The sequence below is a fragment of the Schistosoma mansoni genome, chromosome 1 (assembly GCF_000237925.1).
Source record: "Schistosoma mansoni strain Puerto Rico chromosome 1, complete genome".
Classification (NCBI taxonomy): domain Eukaryota; kingdom Metazoa; phylum Platyhelminthes; class Trematoda; order Strigeidida; family Schistosomatidae; genus Schistosoma; species Schistosoma mansoni.
In genome coordinates, this window is record NC_031495.1 from 49,762,844 (window position 1) to 49,787,871 (window position 25,028).

Below are 25,028 nucleotides of genomic sequence, written 5' to 3' on the forward strand. Positions count from 1 at the left end.
TTCGTGAATACAGGCGGTCCTGTAGTCGTGATGTGATAAGAAACATCACTGATTATACATGGTAGTTTTGACTGTGGTCTGTGAAGATGAAACGAGTCTGATAAGTTGAATTCAACGTAACACAAGTTATTGTCTTAATCCAAAGCTTCGTAATCTTAAGAATAATATTTATTTAGAAGGAAAAAAAAGAGAGAAAATAAATGAACACATAGTAAAAGGGTCCAACCATGATCATAACAGTGTAATGGATATAGACTTTTGAGATAAACGAATAATTTAAAAAAATAATAATAACAATAATAGTAACAATAATAATAAACCTTTACTGTACTCGGATAAATACATGTAGATTTATGTAACAGTATACAGAGTGAGACCGGATATTAGTATAAACATTAGTGCAATAATAATAATTTAGAATGATGCTATCATAGTCACAATTAATTGCAAAGGATAATCAAATATAAATTTCTATATGTTACATATATGTTGTGAAGATTAAAAAATAAAAATCTGAGAATTTATTTGTTTAAGTGTAACATAGGGTTTTTTGTTTTTAATTGTGGACTTTGGATGTTTAGGAATAAAATATGTTTAGAAGGACAAGAAAAGATGAAGAGAATGTCTTATGTGTCGAGACACCAATAATGATAATAATAACAGTAATAATTATAAATACGAACATAAGCAGACTTCATATATTAAGATGAATAAAAGTGAAATAGAATGGGCATGAAAAGTTTCAAAGGTTTCACTTTGCTTTTCAGTCAGTTAGATAGATGACGGACCTTTTTTGCATAAATCACTGTCAAATCATTGTTCATCTACGTTGACTAGGATCACATGGGGAGCTTCGATGAGTAAGGCTACGTTGCAGTGTGCAAAATAACCCGTTCAAAATTCCCAGAATCTTCTTAAAAGTATATTTTATATATTAAGAGACGAATTCATTTGAAAGAAAACATTTGATTCTGTTATAACTCTGAGTATGTCAAGTTTTGATAGTGAGCTTCAATCCACGATCAAAAATGGACATTTTCAATCGATTCAAGCAACGCAACCAAAATGGTGAGCGAACTAATATGGCAGTCTGGACAACAAAATATTAACTACAACAACGCAAATATGGTTAGGGAAAAGCATGGAAACTCAGTGAAAGCGTAAGAAAGACACGAACGATAAAGTAAAGATCATACTAGCTTAAATGGAATCAAATGATCAATGAAATGTACATCCTAAGGAACCAACAAAAAAGTCAAAGCTGTGTTTACATCAAGGGAATTTGGTGCAAAAGCTTCGATAAATGATTTTACAATACTCTTCATTACGCTTTTGCAGTGATGGAATTTACTAACAGTTTGGAAGAATGCAGTGATCGGTCAGAATTTTGAGCAATCACTATCCCCTAGTTTATCCTACTTGCACCATAGTTTAACTGATAAAAAGATTATTCGGGCTACTATTGCAAGTCACATGAAAACAAGTAATTTTTCTGGGAGGGAAGCTCCATCAATCTAGAACGGACACCACATATATCACATATTTTATCGTTGCAAGATATTTGACTTGAGTAAAACATGAAGCTATTACAAAAATATAGCTTTGGAAGATCCAGAAAAAGCATTCGACACACTTGTTGTCTCCGAATTCCCCACTGTAGTTTGCTGAAAGTAAGATCACATGGAAATCTTAACACTTCGAACTAAATAACGATAAAACTAAAACTTCAAGGTGTGAACGATTAGATTCTACTTTTTATTATTATTGTCGAAAGATTTATTCAATATTATATTTTGGTACAATATACAATTCTTAGTACGAGGTATTTCAACAAGTTTCTCTTACCAAAACAAAAGCAACAGAAAGAAGAAAAGAAAAAGGTGAGAAAAGGTCTGAATCTGCACAAATTTGCGGTTAGAGACATGTTTAAAAATGCAGGTTATCGACTAGGTCAACTCTAACAACCTGTTCGTCACAGAGTATATTTGCTTGGTGAGGTATTGTAGAACTCTTATACCTTTGTTGGCATGCATGGAATTTAATGTATTGACGTCTCGTCCTACCAGAAGGTATGCAAGGAGAAAGATATGAATGAGGGTGATGGTTAGTATCTGACAAGATAATACCGGCCAGGAGTTTGCAAGGCTTTAGATGTCTATCCACAATGACATCAATAATGACCTCAAGGATTCACCACACACCTTGCTAACTGTCTTCAGCTCTCTCCAAAATACAAAGAAATGTTTTCTCAAAAGCACGGAAAAGAATAATTGAAAGCAGTAAATTATAATAGGTAATACGCAAGAATAGGTTAGCCCTTTTTATCGAGAAATCTTTCTGCAGGATGAGGTCGCTACCGCATGCCCAACCCTCTTCCCTCGTCCGGGCCTGGGAAAGGTTGCAAACCCAGAGGGGATCCAGGCGGAGGTGACAAATTGGGAGAGTAAATGTCAAGTAATACCAAAAGCATTCAGCCCCTTTATGTATCAAGTCAAACGAAAAACTTTCTGCGATAACAGTAAAACATGATAAGACTAAGGTAGGTAAGAGTAAAAGACCACACCAAGATAAATGACCGTAGACAGTGTGTTTATCAAAATGTCTCTAATGGTACAAGTATTATGAGATTCCAACATGGCGTTTGGGTGTTATTCATGTCTCAGGTTAAAGTTAACAGCTTGACACTTAAACGAATTAAATATGAGAGCATTAACAGCAGGCCACCATTCAATACGAGACAAAAACCCATTCATTTCTATATGATGTATAGTGGTAGAAATCAGCATAGTTAAAGTGAGATCGTCTGCACACTTCACAAAGACATTTTCTGTGGAAGATGACGGATTATGCAGAAAAAGAGAAAAGGAGAGATGAGAGAACAGCTCCTTGTGGCACACTCATGAGACAGTAGAAATGTTGAACACTTTCCTTCAAATACAGTGTAATGTTTTCTTCAAGAGAGGAAGGAACATAGTCAATTGGTTATCCAGCTGTCACTTTTGAGGCTGAATATTTTGTTAGGTAAAAGTTGTTTTGGGATGGAAGCAAAAGCAGAAGTATAGTCCAGAAATGTGCATCGAACATACTTTTTCTTACCTTTTTCAAGTTGAACGCTATATTGTGATGTGGATCAGCAACGGCATCTAAGGTACTTCTTTTGCGTTTGTAAGCAAACTGATATGGATCAATGTGCACTTTTATCGGAGGTTGAAGTGTGAATACTAATAATTTTTCCATTGTCCTCACGAAAAGTGAAGTTACTGTTATAGGTCTAAATTTCACATCCTTATAGCCAGTTACTTTCTGAGGTACAAGTATTATTTTTATCTTCTTTCACATTTTCTGAATGAGGTTAGTTTGGCAGGATCTGTTAAAGATACTCGTGAGTGGATGACATAGAACGTCAGCATACTTTTAAAACGGAGGTTATGGATTCCAACAGGTCCTAAACATTGGGATGAATTATGTGACTGGAGACATGTTCGGACATTAGTTTTAGTGAACCTATGAACACAATTATTCTTCAAACTTGTGGGTATGAGGAGCATGACATCAGATTACTGACGTACAAAAGAGTTATTTAAGTCAAAAACATTCAGATGATCTCTATGCTTATTAGAGCATTTAGCTTGAGAAATTCAATAGTTTTTCCTCCTTGTACATTCCTTCTTTTACCCTCCGAAGTCGTTTCAGTTGTGGAGATGTAAGTCAGTCAGTGAGAAAACAAATATCAAAACAGAATTCAGGATACCGAGTGATAACATCAGTAGTGTTTTCCAGGGAATCATCTGTAAACGATTCTCATTTAGTCGTATGGAACATGTTTTTCAGATTTTGAATATTCTCTTCTGAGTAATTCCTAAATATGACTTTTGTTCTGGTGTTAGGGTGTACTCTTTCCATGTTTTCCACATACTATTGGTAGAGTACGAATTATACAGTGATCCAAGCTAGATAATGGAGCATTTCTACGAGTCATATACGTACCCACATCATAGGTGAAAATGAATTCTAAATGAGCGTCCAAACGAATGGAAAAACCTGCAACATTTTGGCAACCTGGTGATTAAAGAAGGCTACAGCCACATGAATTGAAATACCACATGCAAATTAAAGTGAACCCCTGGAGGTAATAACAACGAAAAAGTGAGCTTAATGGAGAAAACAGACAGCGCAGATGATGTGCAGTCTGGAGTCACGTAGATTTGGGTAACATAAACATATTTGTATTTATTCAAGTGTTTATGACGGCATCTTAAAGTTGGACAGTGGATAAAGTCATTTGAAAGCTTGATACACACAAAAGTTGATCGACACCAGTTAACGATTACAAACGTGGCTACACTGTCTCCACACCTCTTTTTATTACTTGATCGATCCTGACGACAGATATTGAAATCACGTAGTGATCCTGAGCAATCGACCTGTAAATCAGTTAACCAAGATTCTTGAATTGTGATGACATCACAATTACTATACATCTTTCGACTGAGTGGGATATATAATAATAATAATAACGTTGACGAAAAAAGTGAGACCTGAAAGGCTGTTGTCAAATTGGACAGTGGAAATAAAAGTTCAAGAAAAAAAACCTCGAAGCTCGTCAAAATAGACCATTCAGAGAGGTCAGTTATTTTTCACAAGTTTGGAGTCTTCTTAAAAGAGACTGGAGGCTGGGCTCGAAAACAATATAAGTCACAACAAGTCCTTAATAACCAAGCTGATTTCAAAAACCGTAAGAAGAGTCATCACTCATTAGCTTTATGGAATAGAACGGAAAGAGGATTACGAAAGCGCACAGGCAAGCCATCTCCGAAAAGATACGTTCGCTTCCGTCAAATAGTGAAACCGATCATCCTGAAAAATTCAATCAGTCTGGTGGGATCTGGAAAGTATGTCCGTGTAGACCTGAGCCTGATGGATCTTATCAAGAAACGATCAGCAGAGTTAGAAATAAACGAGCGTCGCCGGAAAGGTAAAAATCCCTTGTACTTAAAAGTTCTCACGTGATAGGCGTTAGGAGCAGAACGTTTTCAAACCACTCTGTGTGGTACACGAAAGATTTCTCACAGAATTAAAAATATACTATACATATGTTCTCAACCCACTGAATAAAATGACAGAACTGGAAAACTTATAAAACACAGAAAACTGTTATGTCATTGCTATCTCAGAAAAATGGTTGGCGTCAGAATTGTACGATGGTGTATTGTCGGTTACTATGTTAAATCCACATAGCTTATCCTGGCTTTCAGACAGGCCAATTTATTCACCCCTCTTGAGTTGCATTTTGACCTTGTCAGTCATCCGCTTATCAAACTTGACTGATATTATGTAAGCGCGTGTGTTTATTTCCCATCTTACTAATCACATGTCTGTAACTTATTTTTATTTGGCTGTAAATATCGACCAACACTTGAGTAAATGGAGTTGGCTCACATGCCTTCTGGAACTTCGATTAAGAAGGTGTACTCAAGACCCTTAGATCCCCAGACACGGAAAAGTCAACAGAACCGAATGAATATACCCTAAAATCCTGAGATAAATTGCACAATGTATCGCTGCCCCGTTGACTACGATATTCGAAATATCTCTTGGCCAAGGTTGGTTGCATATGGACTGGAAGGATGCAGTTGTCATCTCGTTACTTAGAACAGTATCAAGACAACTGCGATCAATCTACAAGCTTTTCAGCCTCACCAGTGGTGCAGTTAAAATACTGGGAAGAATAATCAAGAAGGCCATAATGGCACTCCCAGAAATCAACAGCTTGTTAAACAGCGAACAAAAGGGTTTCAGGGGAGGATTATCTTGCAAAACAAATCTCCTTATAGCGATAGAGCAATAAATAGAGGCTCTAGATAATGAAAAATCAGTGGATGTTGTTTGCATTGACCACAGCAAAGCATTTGACAAGAAGAAAATTAGACTACTTTTGAGGCTGAAAAATCTAAGAATCTCTTGACCTCTTCTGAAACGAGTGAAGGGTTTCTTGGTAGGTTGTAGATGGAAAGTAAAAATAAATTCTAAATGCTTCTCCTGGAAACCAGAACTTAGTGGAGTATCCTAAGGCTCTGTCCTTGGTCCTTTACTTTTCATATTGTATGTAAGTGAACCCAAAAGTATAGTTCAGTTCCTGATGCTGCTGTACTCTGATGATGTAAAGATCTAGCGATAAATAACAGGAGACTCGGCTGCATGTGCATTTCAGGCGAACTTGGAAGTTCTGGTTAGCCGGCCTAGAAATGGCTAATGTACATAAGTGACACAAAAGTGAATAGTACAACAAAGAGGAAGACTCGAAGCTCGTAGTCCGGTTTCGTAATGATCTTGGGGGCAGCAGTGAAATATGATCTTAAGACCACGAATCACTACCGCGAGGTCTCAGCTAAAGGGTTAAGAATCCTATAGGTCTTAAGACAGACCTTCACCAGGTTAGGTATTCACAACTTTGGTGAGTCCGAAACTTGAAAATTGTATTCAGGCTGCTAGCCCCTGCTTAAAAGATGACTAGGATATCCTGGATGAAGTAAAAAGTGCAGCTACCTGTGCAATCTCAAAACTCTGGGGTTTGCCATAAAAGGAGCGGCCTGAAAAACTAGACCTCTGTTTTACTCCGTCCTTGAGCAGCTTAAGACGTGGTCTGATTTTGATGTATAGAATGCTGAGAAGTGATTTTGGACATCATACATCCTCCTTTTTCTTCCTACAAGACCAGAACAACCCAGAGAACATAGTAGGCAAGTACAACTGCTAAGAACGAAAAAGCTGTGTCATAGAGGTTTTCACACCAAGTCATCAGATCTTGGAACCTGTTACCTAAAGAAGTAGCGTCCACCTCTCCAGTTGATTCATTCGGAACGAGACTAGGCACTCTCAGAAGCTTGTTAGAAAAATACTGACACAAGCCATACGCTTTCTATCCCTAACAGACAAACCTGAATGGGAATTCTGTTCAGTTACTCCTGAGTAGCATATATATTTAATCAAATGAGCCATCAATGACGGCATTTAAAAGTAATTTTGGCGTGACCCGAATTATTCAATAAGTCATTCATGCTAGATTAAATAAATTGCGTTGGTGTTTACCACTCGGCCTACTACTTGCACCTTTGAAAGCTGACTCAAGGTCAGTCAAACTATAAGAGTTTGTTACTTTTATGAATATATATATGTAACGGAGTTGAAATTGCTATGTATGATATACTAATGCATTCCGTTTTCTTTCTATTGCAGGGCGACCAAACATAAACTCTCTAGAGGAAGAAGAGCAAGCCCTATGTACACTAAGCTTACAGGATGACTCATAAGACTACTTTGTAAACTGATTCTTCCCGCTGTACTCTCGCGCACCGCGCCTTTTGATTTTGAAATAAAGAGGCTCGTGATTCCCACTGTGTTCTCTCTTGGTGTGAAATACTCGTTTAACATTGTGTGCTGTGCTGTTTTTCAGATCTGTACTGCTGTTCTCTAACTGCTGATTCCACGTGTTATATATATATATATAACTTAAAATACTGCCCATGTGAGAACTTATCATTTCATCTCTCAGTAATCTTAGGACTTTTTGAATCTAAAAGCAAGCTCAATACCTGATTTATTGCTGTACAGCAAACAACGTTGTTTGCAATATTATATCCATTATACTGGTATTCCTGTTTTGCAATCAAAGCACGGACTTGTTTCTGATAGACTGAAACTAAGCTAATAAATATAAGTGATCTGAAAGATTAGAATAATCACATTGAAAGACGACAATTGTTGTCTGTAGTTTAAACCCCAAAGCTTTTCATATCTGATTGAGGTATAAAATATCCATAGTAAGATTGGAAAAGACGAGGAATAAAGCAGAAACTATCAACACTTAAATTCCCAATATTACAGACTAGGAATATGAAGGACTAAAAACACTACTTCAGTGGTACATAATTCTGTATCGAAGAAAATAACGGACGGACTGTTCGTTTAGTGTTACTCAGATGAGATCAAATTGATAGAAATACAGACTCGAATTCTCATTATACATAAACTGAGATTGTTATATTTGATTTAAAAACTCGTAGCCAAACATTAACGAAATATTTGCCGGTAAAGTCGCTTCGGAGGACTGTCACATATGCTGCGATGACTCGTAAAGTTTAGTTTCTTGGTGGAGTAGTTTTATGTTAGGTGTCTGAACTACTGGACAGAAACCGCACTTTCAACAAGAAGTAAGAATAACGTAAAATGGTCGACCTCTTTCTCCTGGACGCGTTTATATAATGTATTTTTTTCAAACGCATCGAGCAAATTGATATTAAACAGTTGTATACTCTTATTTCGCATGTGATCTGATTTCAGATGTCTTTGAATGTCATTAACCAGATTATATCACAGTTGACAAGCCACGGAACATTTAACCAGGTTTTCAGAGGAATCCAAGCTGTTTCACTAACAGATAACTGCCTAACATGTAGATTCAAAGTTACAAATTCTGAAGCCAACTCACTAAGCACTTTACATGGTGGATACATCCTTGGGGCTATCGATTTTATAACTTCTGTCGATCTGATGAGATTAGGGTGTATGAAACACGTTAGTGTTAATCTTGAAGCATCGTAAGTCATTGTATATGTATATATTCTAACTAAAAATTATCGAAGATTTATAAACCCAGGAAAATTGGATTCATGGATTCGGTCAGATTCATATATACTAAAGAAAGGGAACCGTATAGCCTTCTGTGAAATCAAATTCGTGAACGAACAGTCAGGGGAGCTAGTTGCACGTGGGACTCACACAAAATACATTATAGAAGAGGGAAACCTATCTCATAGGAAGTAGCAATGTCAACTTGTTTCTTCAATCCTTCTCTTGCTTTACTATATGTCACGGTTGGTTAGAATAAATCAGTAGAACGTCTGCTTTTCCAATCCAACTTTTCGATAGCTGATTGATTGTACATGTATAAGTCAAGTTATAATCATTCATAAAACTTAAAAGCCTATCTTTTACTTTTAAACGCAACATCTACATTTTACTCATAAAAGGGAATTTAAATTGACCATTCTGATAATATGCATTACAGATACTTCACTTTTATAAAACTGCTGATATATACATATCTTTACGCATCAACCCAGGGTTCAGATATGGCAAAAGCAAGTGGTAATTGCATAACTATGGTCTTTCTTTTTACAGAAATTACTAATGTATGTGAGATAGTTCCTCATTACAGAGGCGAAATGCAGTCACTTGGGTGAAAAATCGTGGTTATGTTTGGCGTATGTTTTGTACCTGGTGAGTGATAGCGAAGGACTGGTCAGCTCATATACTTAGATTGATGATAGGAAATAAACTAATCGAGTATTTCCAAGTTCTTAAGTTGCGTTAACTAGTTTACGTATATACGGTTGTGGCCAGTTATTAAAAAACAAGTCTTACTTTGAGAAGTATACTCAGTAGCTGTAGAGTATAAGAGCTGGACACAGATCTAAGTTGCGAGTATTCCGTTTTAAATTATTGCACAAATGTGGTAGAACAACATCAATCAGACGACAGTTATGCGTGGGAAGCGACTTAGCCAGTGTAACTGAGTAATCCGTTATGTTTATCGTTACCATTCTACTCAAACGAATTACGCTGGTAAAGCGTTTAGACCGTGTAAAAAACCAACACCACTCATTTACACTTATTCTCAGTTTACGTACGGCAAATTTACGGATTACCGAGAAAGTTGATGTTCATTAGACGGCTCAAAACCTATCAAGAGTGTCTGAATTTGTCCACTCCCCATTTGTCAGTTTTTGAACAAACTACTGCTATTCTAGATGATGAAAACAGTGTAGCACCGTGGGTCCACATATTTTCAATCCAAAAACCCCTCGTCAGACATGTTTGTGATTTATTTTGCGGTGTTGAAACAATTAACTAATTACATTATTACAAAAATATGCTGTTCTCCCTTATGTACGCAATACTAGTACGGATTATAAGTGTACGTTCAAAATCCCAGTGACAGCTAGCATTGTGAAAAAGTAGTTTACACAAATTTAATATGCATAAAGCATTTATTAAGAATGTAAAAATGTAACTGGAGAAGAGCAGCATCAGTGCTGCTCAGACTGTACAAGGACTGTTTAATTCTGGGCTACCACCGATTGTATCCAGTCCATGGTGGTTTGGTTCGAGAAGGGTCTTGTCGGGGATATTTTCTCATATGGTCAGGCGGTTGACCACCAGGTCCCATTGGAGGTGGACGTTTATGTGGAGGGACAAAGTTAGGAGGGAGTGGATGTCGGGGATCAGGATAAAAATCTGGATGCGGCGGCCTGTGTTCTCGCGGAGGACGTCTAGGTGGACCCTGGGGATAGTCGAACCGATCAGGAGTGTTTCTGTTATCCGGCCATCTCCTACCCCAACTATCTTCATCATAGTTCTGCCTCATTGGCGGAGGTCGATCACCCCTTCGGTCGTACGGATATTTCTCCACATTAGGAGAAAATGGTCGACCTCTTTCTCCTGGATGCATTTGATCGCTAGGAATCACATTACGATTATGATGGCCATGTGATGATCCACTGTTGAAACCACCAGGGAGCCCATTATAGTAATGGTCATTTTCAGGGAAAGGCCGGCTAAACTGCTCGCTGTGTTCATGATCTCTGTAATCTCTGTCTTCTCTATGCCTGGGAAATGGCTTTGGTTCCAAAAAGTTCTCTTGTTCGTTATACAGTTGTGGAGGCCCACTAAACGGCTCGCGATATATATTGTTTGGTTGTTCTGTTTGTAAAGGTACGTTGTGTTCATTTTGTAAAGGAAGCTCTTCATTTCGTTGATTCCAGTCTAATGATGGGTCTAAAACAATAGTTGAACGCAATACGATTCGTAAGCGCAGAAATAATAATGCAAATTTCCTAGTTTTGATCTAGTAAGCTAAGCAGATATCATACAAATAAAATAACTTTATTATGTAGCATTTGAATACAGTATGAAGTATGGATGCTGTTCATGTCATGAGATACATAAAATCCAACTTATCACCTAGTATCAATCCCAAGAATAGGAAATGTTTTAGGCACACTAAACCACAAACAAAAGCAGATTACACCTCAGTTATCTACTAGTAGGAAAAGTTGGTTAGCATTTCATAAATGCTTACACAATAATATAAGAGGGACATCCAGTCTCATTACCATTTGGCAATTACAGTCTCAACTATCTAATACATGGACAATTTGAATGATTATGTCAGTCAGTTAGTCAGCTACAACGAAGGATCAGACGCATATATGCATCGCCCCAAGTTGCCATACCTCATTAGCACAACAAGATGAACACCGAATTCATAGAAGTAGTTAATTTAATGGTAGTAATGTATAAGAGAAAGATTGCATATAAGGATATAGTACAGGAAGGAAGACAGATATGAAGCAATTTTAATCTCAAGGTTTAAGGGGAGATAAAGAGTGTATACACCTACGCCATTTTGATCGATTCTGAGCTGTCACATAGTCTCCAACCACTGGTCACGATAGTCATGCAGACCCCAACCAATTAGTCTGCACCTACCAACATGGCTCAGACTAGGAGTTAGTGACTTCAAGCACTGATGTCACGTTTTAGTTTGGCCGACTCGGTGTTCAGGCATACGTAACACGTGGCCGAACCATCTCAGTCGATGAAGATTTACAACCTCATCAACTGGTTTACCATCATTTCCTAATACCTCACGATTACTTGTCCGGTGATCCCAGCAGATGCGAGCAATTTTCTAAGGCATCTGTGGTCAAATGCTAGTAACTTACGAGTATCTTCTACCCTTAAAGGCCACGTATCGCAACCGTAAAGTAGGACAGAACGAACTGCTGCGCAGTATACTCATCCCTTAATAGATAGACGGATATCTCACTTTCGCCATAGGTGACGTAAGTTGGCAAAAGCCAAACGAGCTTTTTGAATCCGTGCAAAGGTTTCGTCATGCACCAACTCATTAGGGTTGGTCAGACTTCCAAAATAAGTGAAGTTGTCGACGCGCTCAACTACTTCACTCCCTATCCTTAGTTCATGTGTGGACGCAGGTCATTCCTGGAGCTACAATTTACCTCTAACAGCACTCAAGATTACTGAATGATTATATGCTAAGAAAGCTAAGACAACAAAAGGTACCAATAAATATGATGTACTAAAAATATTCTGCATTGTTTCCTGTGCATTACTTAAACTTGTGTTAATTCAGTTCCGTCATTTATTTACTCTGAAGAACTGGCTTACATTAAGTCACAAAACTTCAGAAATACAGTTTTTCTACTCATCGGGATATAACAAAAAATATACTTATTGAACATCATGTTTGTAATTTTAAAGATCGCCACTGCAAGTAGTTCTTGGTGTAATCTAAAAAGTTAACTGCCCCAGTGGAAACGAGACTAAACGGCGGTAGGTCTTATAGGTAACCTATATAACATCTGGATGCATAATTTCTAGTTACTTTTGTCTCACTTAATGCTATTTATTTCTCCTGATTTTCAAGACACTGTATTATGAGGCACGAAGCAACGCGCTTTTGATGGTCTAGTGTTAGTAATAAAAATGAATCAGAAATGTAGTTGCCTTTATAGTGCAAGCAGTGACTGTTCTAGATTGTTAAGATTTGCATAATTACATAACTTGAAGTTGGAATAGGGTGGGATCGACAATAATATTATATGACAATCCACTTTGTCAGAAAATATAAAAATTCAAATAACTCACTTGTATTATTTCTGATGTCTACATTGTGTTCAGGAATCGGTACATGTTGTTCCAAACCCCTCGGTGGCAGTGTTTCTGAGAAAGGTGGTTGGTCATATTTATGAGTGGAAACGCCATTGCTCATCTCACCAATTGGTTGCTCAACAAAGGGTGTTTGGTTGGGCTTACAAAAACCTCTGTCTTGTATTTGATCTACTATAGCTTCCGGTTCTGATGGGTTGATTGGGGCAGCCCTTTGCGCTAGCCTTTCTTTATTCAAAGCAGGTGGTTTAACCGGGGGTAAATACTGCGGCGTTGCATTCAGATTGCTGACAGCGGCAGCCGCCGCTGCAGCTGCAGCAGCGATTGCTGATGGACTAGGTGTGGCCATCATTACAGTTGGCATTGCTGTGATCCGTGTACTTGCCCAGTTGGCAGCAAATTCCTTTGGAATAGTTCTAGAACTCCGGAGTTTGTTTTTCTCACGCTCTTCAGGATCATCAGTATCAGTTATGTTTAAATCTGTTACTGGTCCTTCATTAAGTCCGGGTATCTCAGTTGTGCTCAAGTCATTTGGATTAGTAGAAAATGCTAAATCATCAAGAGTATCTATCCGGTTGGAGGAGATAGGTGTCTCGGTGAGTAATTTAAACAAGTCAATATTAAGTGAATTATCAACAACTTCTGGGTCTCCAAATGAATATGTGTTAGCTAACAAATTCGTTGCACTAGCGGCTTGAACAAGGTTGTCTGAACCAACTGCACTAATTGTATCTTTGAGAACATCACCTGGACGATTGCGCGTCCAGAATTTTCTAGAAAGCAAGAAGTGTTAAGAGATTGTAAGCTCTGAGTATGAAAAAACTGATAATACTAATCAATTTAAACATGAAACACGATGGACTTCGCTGATGGATTATTCGCACTAACCAGAACATACTTTAAAGAAACGAACGTGACCTGAAGACGAAAACAGTAGAGTATAGACGCGAATGAAATGAAAGTTATTGCAACAAAGAATTTAACGGTTAAAGAAAAGAAAGTAATTGAACGGCTTAAATGTGTTCATCATTTGTAGCTTCATAAAAACCTCCCACCCTATGGGCTGTTATGTGTTTCTTCAACTGATTTTTTACCTCGCTACCTGAGATGTCTTGAGATAACTAGCTAGGAAACTCACAGATCTATTACAAGACAAGAAGGGAAGTTATCTATAAGTTTTTAAGCTCTTGCAGTGTGAGGCTTTGACTACTTTACTGGTATTTCACCCGTCACCGAAAAAGAGAGGGACTGGTTAAGTTACATAACATTTCTCCGATATAATTATGGAGAACACAGGAACTTATTTAACAAGATGTTTGGCATTATACACCAGTTATATACAGCTAATCACAATCCGTAGGTAAGTCAAATGTACACTACATCCAAAATGCTTTAATCGAACAAAAATATATAGGAAGTAACTATTTAATTACTAGGAAATATAAGTTACTAATTAAACACCAACCTTAATATCAGAAAAAAGAATGATCCTATAAATAAAGACATTGTTACAAGCTGTGTGAAACTGACAGTTCTATTCTGGTCTTAATCTCCACCTACCTCGACGGCCGATGTTGTTTGCCACAAGAGTAGGTTGGGACAAAGCTAGGGGCGGCCAACCTAAGACGTGTCACCAATCACCTCATGAAGTCATCCATAACTGAACCGAGCCATGTTAACAGGTACAGACTACCTGATTGGGGTTCGCGTGATTATCGTAACCAATGGCTAAATATTTTAAACAACATGGCTCAAAATCATTTGCAGCGGTGCACATGCATTTACTTTTTGTCTTCCCTTAGATCCCAAATATCTAAATTCATCATAATCATTTTATTTCATCAATTTATATTTTCTTGAATCGTGTCTTCGATGTCTATTCATTTCTTAATTACCACTAATATCGTTACTAGCCATACTAATATGGGATTTCCATGAACAATTTCATCTTGCTGTGCTTATGTAATATGGCAATTTGAACCGATTTATACACGTACTGGGTTTTGGGTTGAGTTTGACCAACTCTGATCTTATTGGTTCGATTAAGTCACTCTATGTTACAATGGTATTTTATTGCATAAGAACTATAAATGATGAGTCATGTCATTTTTAAAAGCACTTACGTGGCAAAATCATTTGCCCCAGAAACTAAAATATGTCCAAATGGATGCCAAGCGAGACTCCAAATCATGCTTTCATGAGCGTTGTCTACAGCTCCAAGTTCAGTATCCGTCCTATTCAGGTGAATATAACGATATAAATTTTAAAATCAACAAGCTTTACAAACTATCAGCATAAAAATTAGTCACTGCATCTAATTACTTTTCACTTAAGTTTAACAGATATTCACTGGTTGGCGCAGTTAAAAACATCTGGAGTAGTATAGCACGTATATTATGCAATATCTATTGACATAAAGCATTGGATTTTGATGAGTGAATTGTAATATGGACTCTTAGCTTTGTATAAACAGCATTTTATTAGTCTAATGCTCACAAAGTTACATTATAAATCATTTATAGTAAACTAGACTGTCAAAAGATTAACTACAGAAGCAAAACAATTGTTCGTGCTGTAATATAACGAAAACATGATATAATCGCAAGAAATCAGATAAGCGTTGCTCATCAGAAACTTTATAAGCGGGATTTCACAGCTGTGCATCAACTTGATTTTTAAGATAAATGGTTTCTGATAACTCCTTCGGATGATAAACCAAAAACTTACTGGAAATACTCGTTTGCCAACTAAAACACATTACTAGTACATCTCGATAAATTTGGTACAGTTTTCACTCAGGAAAACTGTGGTAATGTACGTACTTACTATTGGACAGTAATTACTTTTAGCTCTCCAATTGGAACTAAACTTATGAACACCGTTGTTTGGACTCTTTAAGCTAACCCAGGTTTCCGTTTGATGGTCTACTTTTACAAAAAGCAAATACATAAAAAAACAAAATGCGTAAATCTGAGTCAATAATTACATTCACTAAGTGGTGTTCGAGTCACGCATGGTATCAGAGACAATGAAAATGTTTAATTTTCAAGACTTAAGATTGTGTAGTTTTATATTGGAGTTTGTGCTGCTGAGGTATAGTATGAAAAGTCGCTGACAAATAAACATTAAAGAAAATTCGTTTTTTTGCATGGTGTGATTGAAAAAGAATGATTATAAGAAACAACAAATACTTCAGGAAAAAAATTAAAAGACTCACCCAGCGAGCCAGTAAAAAATAGCACCATCAGCACTACCACTTACAAACAGGGATTCATGAAATGGATGCCATGCAACACGCATAACATCACGTTTATGACCCCGAAAAGTTTGTAACTCTGATTTAAGATTACGTAAATCAAATAATTTAATCAAATGATCTCTGGATGCAGTTAAGAACCAGTTGCCATTATCATTCCACGAAACATCTGTACATGTATTTTTATGTACATACCTACAAATGAACCATGTTAAGTGTGATTAGTGATACCTATATTTTTGTTTCGTATATTACTGATGGATAGAAAAAGTTAAATTGCTGAGAAATATTATAAAACACCTAATCAGTGTGCAACTTTGGATTAGGAATCTGTCTTAGTTCAAGTGAACTCATTCAGACAAGGTTTACAATGTGGCCTACTAGGGGTTAATCGTGAAGATCCTGCTACCAGATACTCTTAACAATGTATATAAATTTCCTCTGGAACAAATGAATTTTGTATAATCACCACCATATAGTTAAACGAAATGTATTTTTTTAGTTACTCAGAAGTATACTTTGTAACATAAGTATTTGATAATTGGAGACACTTCCTTAACGCGATTTTTATCAACGACAGACTTAAATCCTAAGACCATATGAACTAAACCAAATTTAGAATACACATCAACATCTCAGCAAACACTTAAAAATGTAGTACCTTTTGCATTAATTCATTGAGAGAAACTTGAAAATTCTGATGTAGACTGTACTGCGATAACAAACAACTCTAAATTCCAGTAACTGCATCGTAATTGAATTTGAAGGCACTAATCTTTAAAATCCAAACCCCGTAAAAAGAGATGACTAATAGTCATATTGTGTTGGTTTACAATTAAGCTTGATAAAATATCACATCATTCACCAAACTTAATCATTGATCACAGGTCATTTGGTTTTAAATATATGGGATTCAAAAATGTTAGCAGATAAATACAACTATTACGCCTAACGAAGTGAGGGAAATATTTATGTCGAATAGTCCAACTTTTCTTAATTGTTTCGAGATAAGCATATCAATATCTGAGTAATGACTTTGTTTATTTAGAGATAACTTACAATGTAGATACAGATTCGCCTGTTTTGGGATCCCATAATTTGATAGGTTGTTGTGCATCTTTGCTACCAGATATTATGAGAGAAAGGACAGGATGCCAAGCTACACTACGAACATCAGAACCGTGACCTAAAAGAAAAGCACATGTTTCGTACGTTTTACTACACATAGGACCTATACTATGTCGCAGTAGATGGTAACACTATCTCTACTAAAATGAACACTTATTAATAAAGAATTTATATGATAAATAAAATGTATGTTTATTGACAAAAGAATGCAGCTGTAATATTGGAGGTCAACTTTAAAAAAGAGTAGCTGATAAACAAGGATCATTTGCTACATTTTGATTTGAAACAAGTAACTGGATATTCTTCGCAAACATTCAATCAGTCAGTCACAACGTAGAACTTCTTACGTACGTACATCAGTTCGAGTTGCCATACCACATTAGCACAGAGATGCAGTTGTCGATTCAAATCCCATAGTGGTAGAAATAGTAAGAGTATAAACAGTTATTCAAGGAGTATAATCCAGTGAAATAAATTTGGAAAGAGAAATAAGAAAGGGACATGGATAATTCAGAAGATCAGAATTTGGCAGAAAACAAAGAGTGGACGCGCCTTCGCCATTGTAAACGATTTTGAGCCATGTCATTCAAGGTCTCCCTAACCATCGGTTGTTATCATCTCGCGGATCCCAACCAGGCAGTCTACACCTATCAACATGGCTCAGTCCACTTGACAGTGACTTCATGGATTTGTAGCACGTCTTAGTCTGTTTTTTTTGCCAAACCTTAAGTAGAGTGGACAGTTAAAACTGATGTATTAGACCATAGATTATGTTATAGCATGGAAAAATCAAAGTAACTATTGTGGTTACACAAGTATGAATGTATGGGAGAATAAGTAAGCAAAATAGATGGTCTTTTCTAATTATTTGAAGTACACTTTCATCTCATTTCATATTCCTTTCTGTACCATGTTTCATGGTAAAAACACGTCAAATTTGACTTTGTATAGCGGACTATTCAGTTTTATCAAGTTAAGATTAGTTACAACTTGTAGTTTATAAACTGAAAATTCAACAAAGATATTACCGAAACTAATTTTAGTGGATATTGTTCTATCCGTATCATTCACCTTTATCATGCCGAGAATGTTTTCGAACATCAAAAGAATCTAAGTTAAACAATGAGGTAATTATCATGGTGAAACCATACTCAACGAGAGTTTACTTCCTTGTGTTCTGAAGTCAATTGAAATGCACGTAGAACGGTCTATTAAACGTACCTAAAAGTATGGGACTGTCTTCGTCCATATGTTCTTTGCTACTACCGAGTCAATGATAACCTGATTGAGAGTGCACATAAATGTATAATACCAATACCATAGAGATTAGCTTTGACACTGAATACATGGGAAGAATCGTGAGCCGAAGTTTCAGCCGTATTCCCAATACAGAATTTCGATATCTTCAAAAGGCGGAAAATAATTGCTAAATACCAAGTAAATAAGACTTCTAAATTGAATAATACGATGGTCACCAATCCACAACTAGTTGGTATGTTAAAGCTTTTCCTAATCAACTGAAAACCATTCGTTCGCCTTTAATGACAGAATGTCAAACTTTCTTACTAAGGACAAGTATTGTACGCGAATACGAAAACAGCAGTAGAATTTTATCCCAACAACTGATTTGAGAATCTGAATCTAACTCTCAGTGGATGGAAAACATAGCTTTATTGCGACTGAAACTGTCACAACATACGTATATACCCCCCCCCCGGAGAAAACTTATTTTCAGTGTGACGTAGTTATATATAGGCAATCTAACACTAAAATTGTTATCTTGGTTGTAGTTTTGATTTATTCAAAAACCAATGCGTAAACCTTCATCATTATTGACTATATCTCGGGTTGTTGAAACAAGATTTTTTTAAAAAGCACCCGACTTCTTAGCAGAGTTGAGAGCAAACACATGAAATTGGAATTTCATGCATTAACGAATGCTACCAATTACAACCACAAATTTACAAACGACTAGTTCAAATCCCAAAAACCTTATTTGAATTGTATTTTCCAAAGCTGATAAACATAAAAACTGGCTAGGAATGTAGTTAATTGACTTTGATTTTGAGGCGCATGTTGGCAAGACAATTTTAACCGTACTCACCTCGGAGCACGCGCTCCTCAGCACAACGATGAAAATCCCAAATACGTACGGTAGAATCATCACTGCAGGTAACGAATTTATTGTCGAATGGGCAGAAACTACAAATGATAAAAGACAGTATTTCATTAAGATTTTATTTCCTACAGTTCCGATTTATATGCTAGTCCTGAAAAACAAGTGTGAATAAGTAAAAACACCTAGAGAAGATAAACGCAGCCTAAGTGACGTAACTCTTCAAAATGATCAAATTATTGTACACCCTGGTGATATTAAGACTGAGCTACTTCTAACGTTAACAAACCACTTCCATTAACGGAATGAACTAACTGAAACAAGAAATTTGTCAACCTAAAATGGTGGACGGACTAGCATTCAATCCTAGTCATCTAAAACTCTACCACAAGCGTAAATTAATTCAGGGAAGTTTCCTACTGTCCATGGACTATATTCATCTTTCTAAAATATGACTTGGAAGGAGACCCATATATTCTAACGGCGAACATACAAAACCAGTGGCTTAATGATATACATCTATAACTACCTGTTTGAATTAATGTTTATCGCGTATAGTAAATGAATATATATGACAAAGCTGACACTGCTTCAAGGAAGTGGGGACATATGGCAAATTTTGGAATACGTCTAGACGACTAGGGAATACAACGTTCAAAAATAGATCCGTTACAAACTCTAATCTGGTATTTGGATGAAGAAACCAATCTACAATTATTGGTTCTGAAAAACCAGAAAACTTTAATCGGAAGGTCTATTGACGAGGAGTTAGCTATACTTTGTAGATGAGCATGACTTTTGAAATAATACTGTTTAGATAATTTATTTCTATTTACACCTCTACAAAGATCGGGACTAATATGTTTGAAGTTGAGTGACGCTCAAAAACCCTCGTATTCACATTCTCACAAATGTATGATCCAAGATTAGATGTCATAACAGAAAAGAGTTGACGTCCTCTGTTATATAAACGAGCCAAATATATAAAAAGGAAGTTGCTTCTATATCGATTGCAAAACAAAAAGCTACTAATACGGCAAACGGTGGATGATTCATTCTGAAACAGGAAAGTGATCGATGTATAACGCGGTAGTCATAAACAACAAGTACAAAATAAGGGGTTGAAAATGGACTGCAGAACAGAAATATTAATTAGGAGTAATGCTGTACAGAAAGCGCATTTCTATGAATTGAACAAAATACAAGACAAACTGTTCCATTCACCGATGGTAAACAAATACTGGCAACCTATATTCTGATAGTCATAGTGAAAATACAATGGACCTACACTTCATCTCAACTTTTTTATATGCTAAGCGTGACTCACGAAAAATTAGTACTAACATATTCAGAAGTGCACAGCTATCGGTCGGTAAACGCAAGTAATTCAAATAATGACCATCATACATTCTTGTTTTGAACCTTGCGACGATAAAATGTTAGTTTAAGTGACAGAATACTTAAACCGCAAACCAATTTCTATACTACAACTTCAATATAACTAACTCCTTTACAACTCACTGTTTTAATTTTGGCAGCCATTTTAACAGATTCTAGGGAAATAAATGCACACAGTGGTTACATTTAGATACACTGCAATAGTATTGCACCACCCTCATTATGATCCTAAAGAGATACATTCCAAAAAAGTATTGGCAAATCTCAGTTAACTGAGTCACTGGATCTGGTAACTACAGGCTAGAAAACATTTCCGATAATCAACTAAACAAGAGCTACTATCGCGTCTAATTTTACTCACAAAACTTAAACGTGTCAAGTAATATCATTCAGAAATACTTTAATAGATTTGCCTGTAAAACATGAACCATTTCTAGCTCCCAGAAAATGTTTTAAGACACCAGTATTTATGTCATTAAAACTCTTTTGCGTCTTTAGAAGCAAAGTGATAAAGTGAATAGATTTCTTACAACCTCAATAACTTAACCAACTTATGTTTTAACACTTTCCCCAATTTTACCAAAATATCCCCGTAAAAGTAATGCAAAACTCGAACTACCCAAGCTACGAGCAATATATATAAGACCTTTATTAGGCCTACAATTTTACAACTGGTGTATTTTGTGCTTAAAAATAAACAGTACAATTTGTAAAATAAATCTAGACAGTTGTTAAATATCGTCATCGTTTTATGTAGAGTCAAAGTTGTTGAAACTGAACAAGATGATTCCAAACCAGGAAAAGCGTACCTTACGCCACGAATTGGTTCCTTATGTGCTTGATACATTTCAACATTGTTCATATTAGCTTGCCAATACTTTACATATCCAGAATGATCAGCAGTGAGTAACCATTCTTCGTTGTGAGACCATTTCATACAACGGATTTGCGACTCATGGGCCTGTGGTAAAAAGTATAGCTCAATAACTCACTACATAAGAAATTTCACCGTAAAATTAACAAGAAATCAAGGTGGCTAAATCAATGAGTAATGAGACGACACTTATAGAAAAAATATTTGAGTAAACTATCACACTTTATAAGTCCCGAAACAAATTTGTTATGAATAACGGTGACTTCATTTTCAAAGACAAGCCTAGTGCGAATACTAAACAGAACTACATGTGAGGACCCCTCGGAATGAGAACTAGAAAATACATTTGGGTAATACATAAAATACGTAACCCAACAAATATATGTGAATATGCAATTTAGGCTATTACCCTAAATAAGCAATAATATTTTAGTCATAGCATTTACACAGGAAACGATACCACGATCTGATGGAAAGCTACTCAACATCTCCCCAAAAATGGGTTTATGATAGTGATGAAGAATTATCGTTATTTATCCTAGCCAATCCAGTTATTTGTGTTGCATAGTATACGCGCAGTAAAAGGTCCAAATCATTAACAAAATATGGGTACTCTGGTAAGTACAACCAGAAATGACCTATACAAAAGAGGTTTATTTGCCTTTTCAAAATGTTAACCTGAAATTACTGAAGTGGTATCTCCCTAGTCACAGAATGTGACCTGATGAGCATGTCTGATAGAAACAAAAGAATTTGTAGTCCCCCTTTAGGTCCTTTGAGCCAGAAGTGGTGCGTCAAAATACATGAAGATCACATCCTACACGCAATTATAAATACCGATGTTTTACCAGTCTCACAAAGAGATATTTTTGGGTGAAAATTTGATTGGAACGGCAAGTCCCAGGAACTAATGACTTTCCATGAAATTTATGAGTACATCCCAAGTATAATAAATGAGAACCCAATTAGGAATAAGCCGCCATACCCGGGTGCCCCCTTCACTTTGCCTCCAAATACCCTGGTACGGCCGAGAGTGGGGAGAGTTCGCTCTCCCTCTCAAAATGCTCTCACATGGCCACGCGAATATATAGCCTCTGACAGGGAAGTTCTACTCAATCCCTTCTCGTGGCATTACTGTTGTTTACGAAATTGTGAGGACGAAAAGCGAATGTAAGGCGCTTTAACCGGGTTGGTGGACACGTATAGTCCATCTAGGGGAGTTAGAAAACCCTAATTCCAAACCAAGGGTGCACATGGGTTACAGTATCCTGAAGGAACAAATGGCGTATGAATCAATCGTTGGTCACCGGCTACCATGGAACTGCATCTCCTTAAGATGCTCCACTGCCTTGTGGACTAGACCTTCAGGTCAAAGGCTCGGGGTGTGGTCCCCTAAGAAAACCACCTGCTTCAGTCTGGGCACCTGGGCAGTAGCACAGCCTCACACAAATCAAATGAGATTTGTGAGGCGCATATTTATCTGGTGCTTCCTAGTACCAATATTTGTGTTTAAATAAAATAAATAAAAAATAAAAACAAGCGGGAACACGGATAAGAAACATGATTACAGTCCAGACTGCAGCTGCTTACTGATACCAGTAGTAAAATTTTGTTAGAATAACACAAGAGTGAACGAAGACTGAAATTCATAGAACTTCATATTTAGGATGAAACGGTACATCTGGACAAACTGATTGATTTACACTGTCGTTCTTAGTAAGTATATAAAAAGAGATTATCTGGCAGTTACACAGCGACCATAAGCAGTCCACAATGTAAGAGGAACTAGTAGGGATTTAGTTTTCAATACGCTTAATAAAAGCATCTTTTGGTTACATGGTGATTTATCAGAAGCACGAATGCGACGAATTAGTTGGTACTATGGGATCTTCCTCGATGAAAGGTTAACGGGAACGGTTTTCAGAAGACTGAATAAACATGATGAAAGGAATATTAAAACCAATCGAAGTGAAAATCACCCTGGACTTTATGTCCAAATATATAATGGATCTGACACGGAGACGAGTATGTGACAAGACTGGTGGTAAACTTCATCTTAACGGTGAGTCGGGGATTGGGCGCAACAGGAATATACAATTAGCAATGCAACTAGTGGGGCAATTGCAAGGAACTTCACGTTGAAGACAACGTATGCAGTGCTTATCCTTGTAAGCCATCTATACAGTGAAACATAAAATAGCCTAGGTGATTATAAGCACTACTTTCTACAACCGAAATATTGTTGAGTTTTACTAACCCTTCATTAACGGGCATGATGATAATCCAATAATATACGTACAAAAAGCGAACTGGTGATATTTACAAATTCGGTGTACGACTAAAGGATCATTCGGGATCAATAAGACTACAAAACCAGGGCCCGTAAAATCGTCATAAACACGAAGAAATAAAATGCCTCACCTGTAAAATAGTCTCGAAATTGAACGTCAAACCATTCCACAAAGTAAACTCACCACTGAAAGCTCCTGTTATCAACCGCCTCCCTTCAGGTGTCCACTACGAAATGGTAAGAAAAGTGTCTACTTACACAAACGCAATATATGGGGCATTTATTTTTGTTAGTAGATGTACGAACAGGCTTCGACATGACGCAATTCATGGGAGAGTCCATATAACTCCTAGGAGGACACAACTGACAAGTAGGAATAGCCACCATTTAATATTACCTTAGGACTCCACAAGTAATCCGGCTGAAGCATTGGACGGTCTAAGTCCCTACTGACCCAAATCCTGTTTTGAAGGTAATTGATGGCAGAAGCATTATAATCGATTGTTCTTCTGAATACTGCCTTCCTTGATTTACGCGCATCTGCCATTAGGTCAGACACATCTTTCTTCAAAGCATTTGGGTCGCCAGAAGGAGAATCCAACATCCCAAGGTTTTCCAGCATCGGTCTGGCGAAACTAACAGTTTATTAACGTGTTACAAACATGTAGTTCAATACGTAGTCCCCAAGGCGACAACGAACCCGCCAGGAAAAGCATTGACAGCAGTTAAACATAATGAAACCAAATTAGCGAAGCTTTGCAAAAGAGCTAAATGCGTGTATTTTCCTGAATATTAGGTGCCCAAGATTGCACACAACGTGCTACATATCCCTCCTAACTAATACCCAGCTTAGTTCTATAGAGTGTTGAAATTCAGTTTCAGTTTCAGTTTCAGTTTGGAAAGGACAGGAGGCTTGGTGGCCTGTGTTAGTCCTGGCAATGATGGTCTCTCAGCTGATCCAACTTTCTTTTGAAGGAGTCGACGGATGGAGCCTCAACCACGTGCTGAGGTAATGAATTCCACTCGTTGATTATTCGATGGGAAAGTCGGTAGTCAGCTGACAAGTAATTCGTTCGGGGCTTGTGAACTTTTTTGGAGTGTCCTCGTAGATTTTCTGTTTTGGAAGACAAGAAAAATGAGGGCATATCAGGTGCAAATTTGTCATTTAGCAATTTGAAAACTATAATCAAGTCACCTCTGATTCTTCTATATG

General features: G+C 36.9%; 1 protein-coding gene across 1 annotated transcript; it reads right to left on the minus strand.

The window, feature by feature from the left end:
- Positions 1–10,033: 10,033 nt before the first annotated feature.
- Positions 10,034–24,437, minus strand: Smp_049510 (putative wd-repeat protein; the record flags this gene model as incomplete). Its single annotated transcript, XM_018794720.1, has 10 exons — positions 10,034–10,836; positions 12,733–13,526; positions 14,877–14,987; positions 15,971–16,204; positions 17,069–17,195; positions 19,242–19,339; positions 21,461–21,612; positions 23,947–24,042; positions 24,074–24,178; positions 24,213–24,437. The coding sequence occupies 10 exons, from the start codon at positions 24,435–24,437 to the stop codon at positions 10,130–10,132; spliced, it is 2,649 nt and encodes an 882-aa protein (XP_018649104.1). The 3' UTR covers positions 10,034–10,129.
- Positions 24,438–25,028: the final 591 nt, after the last annotated feature.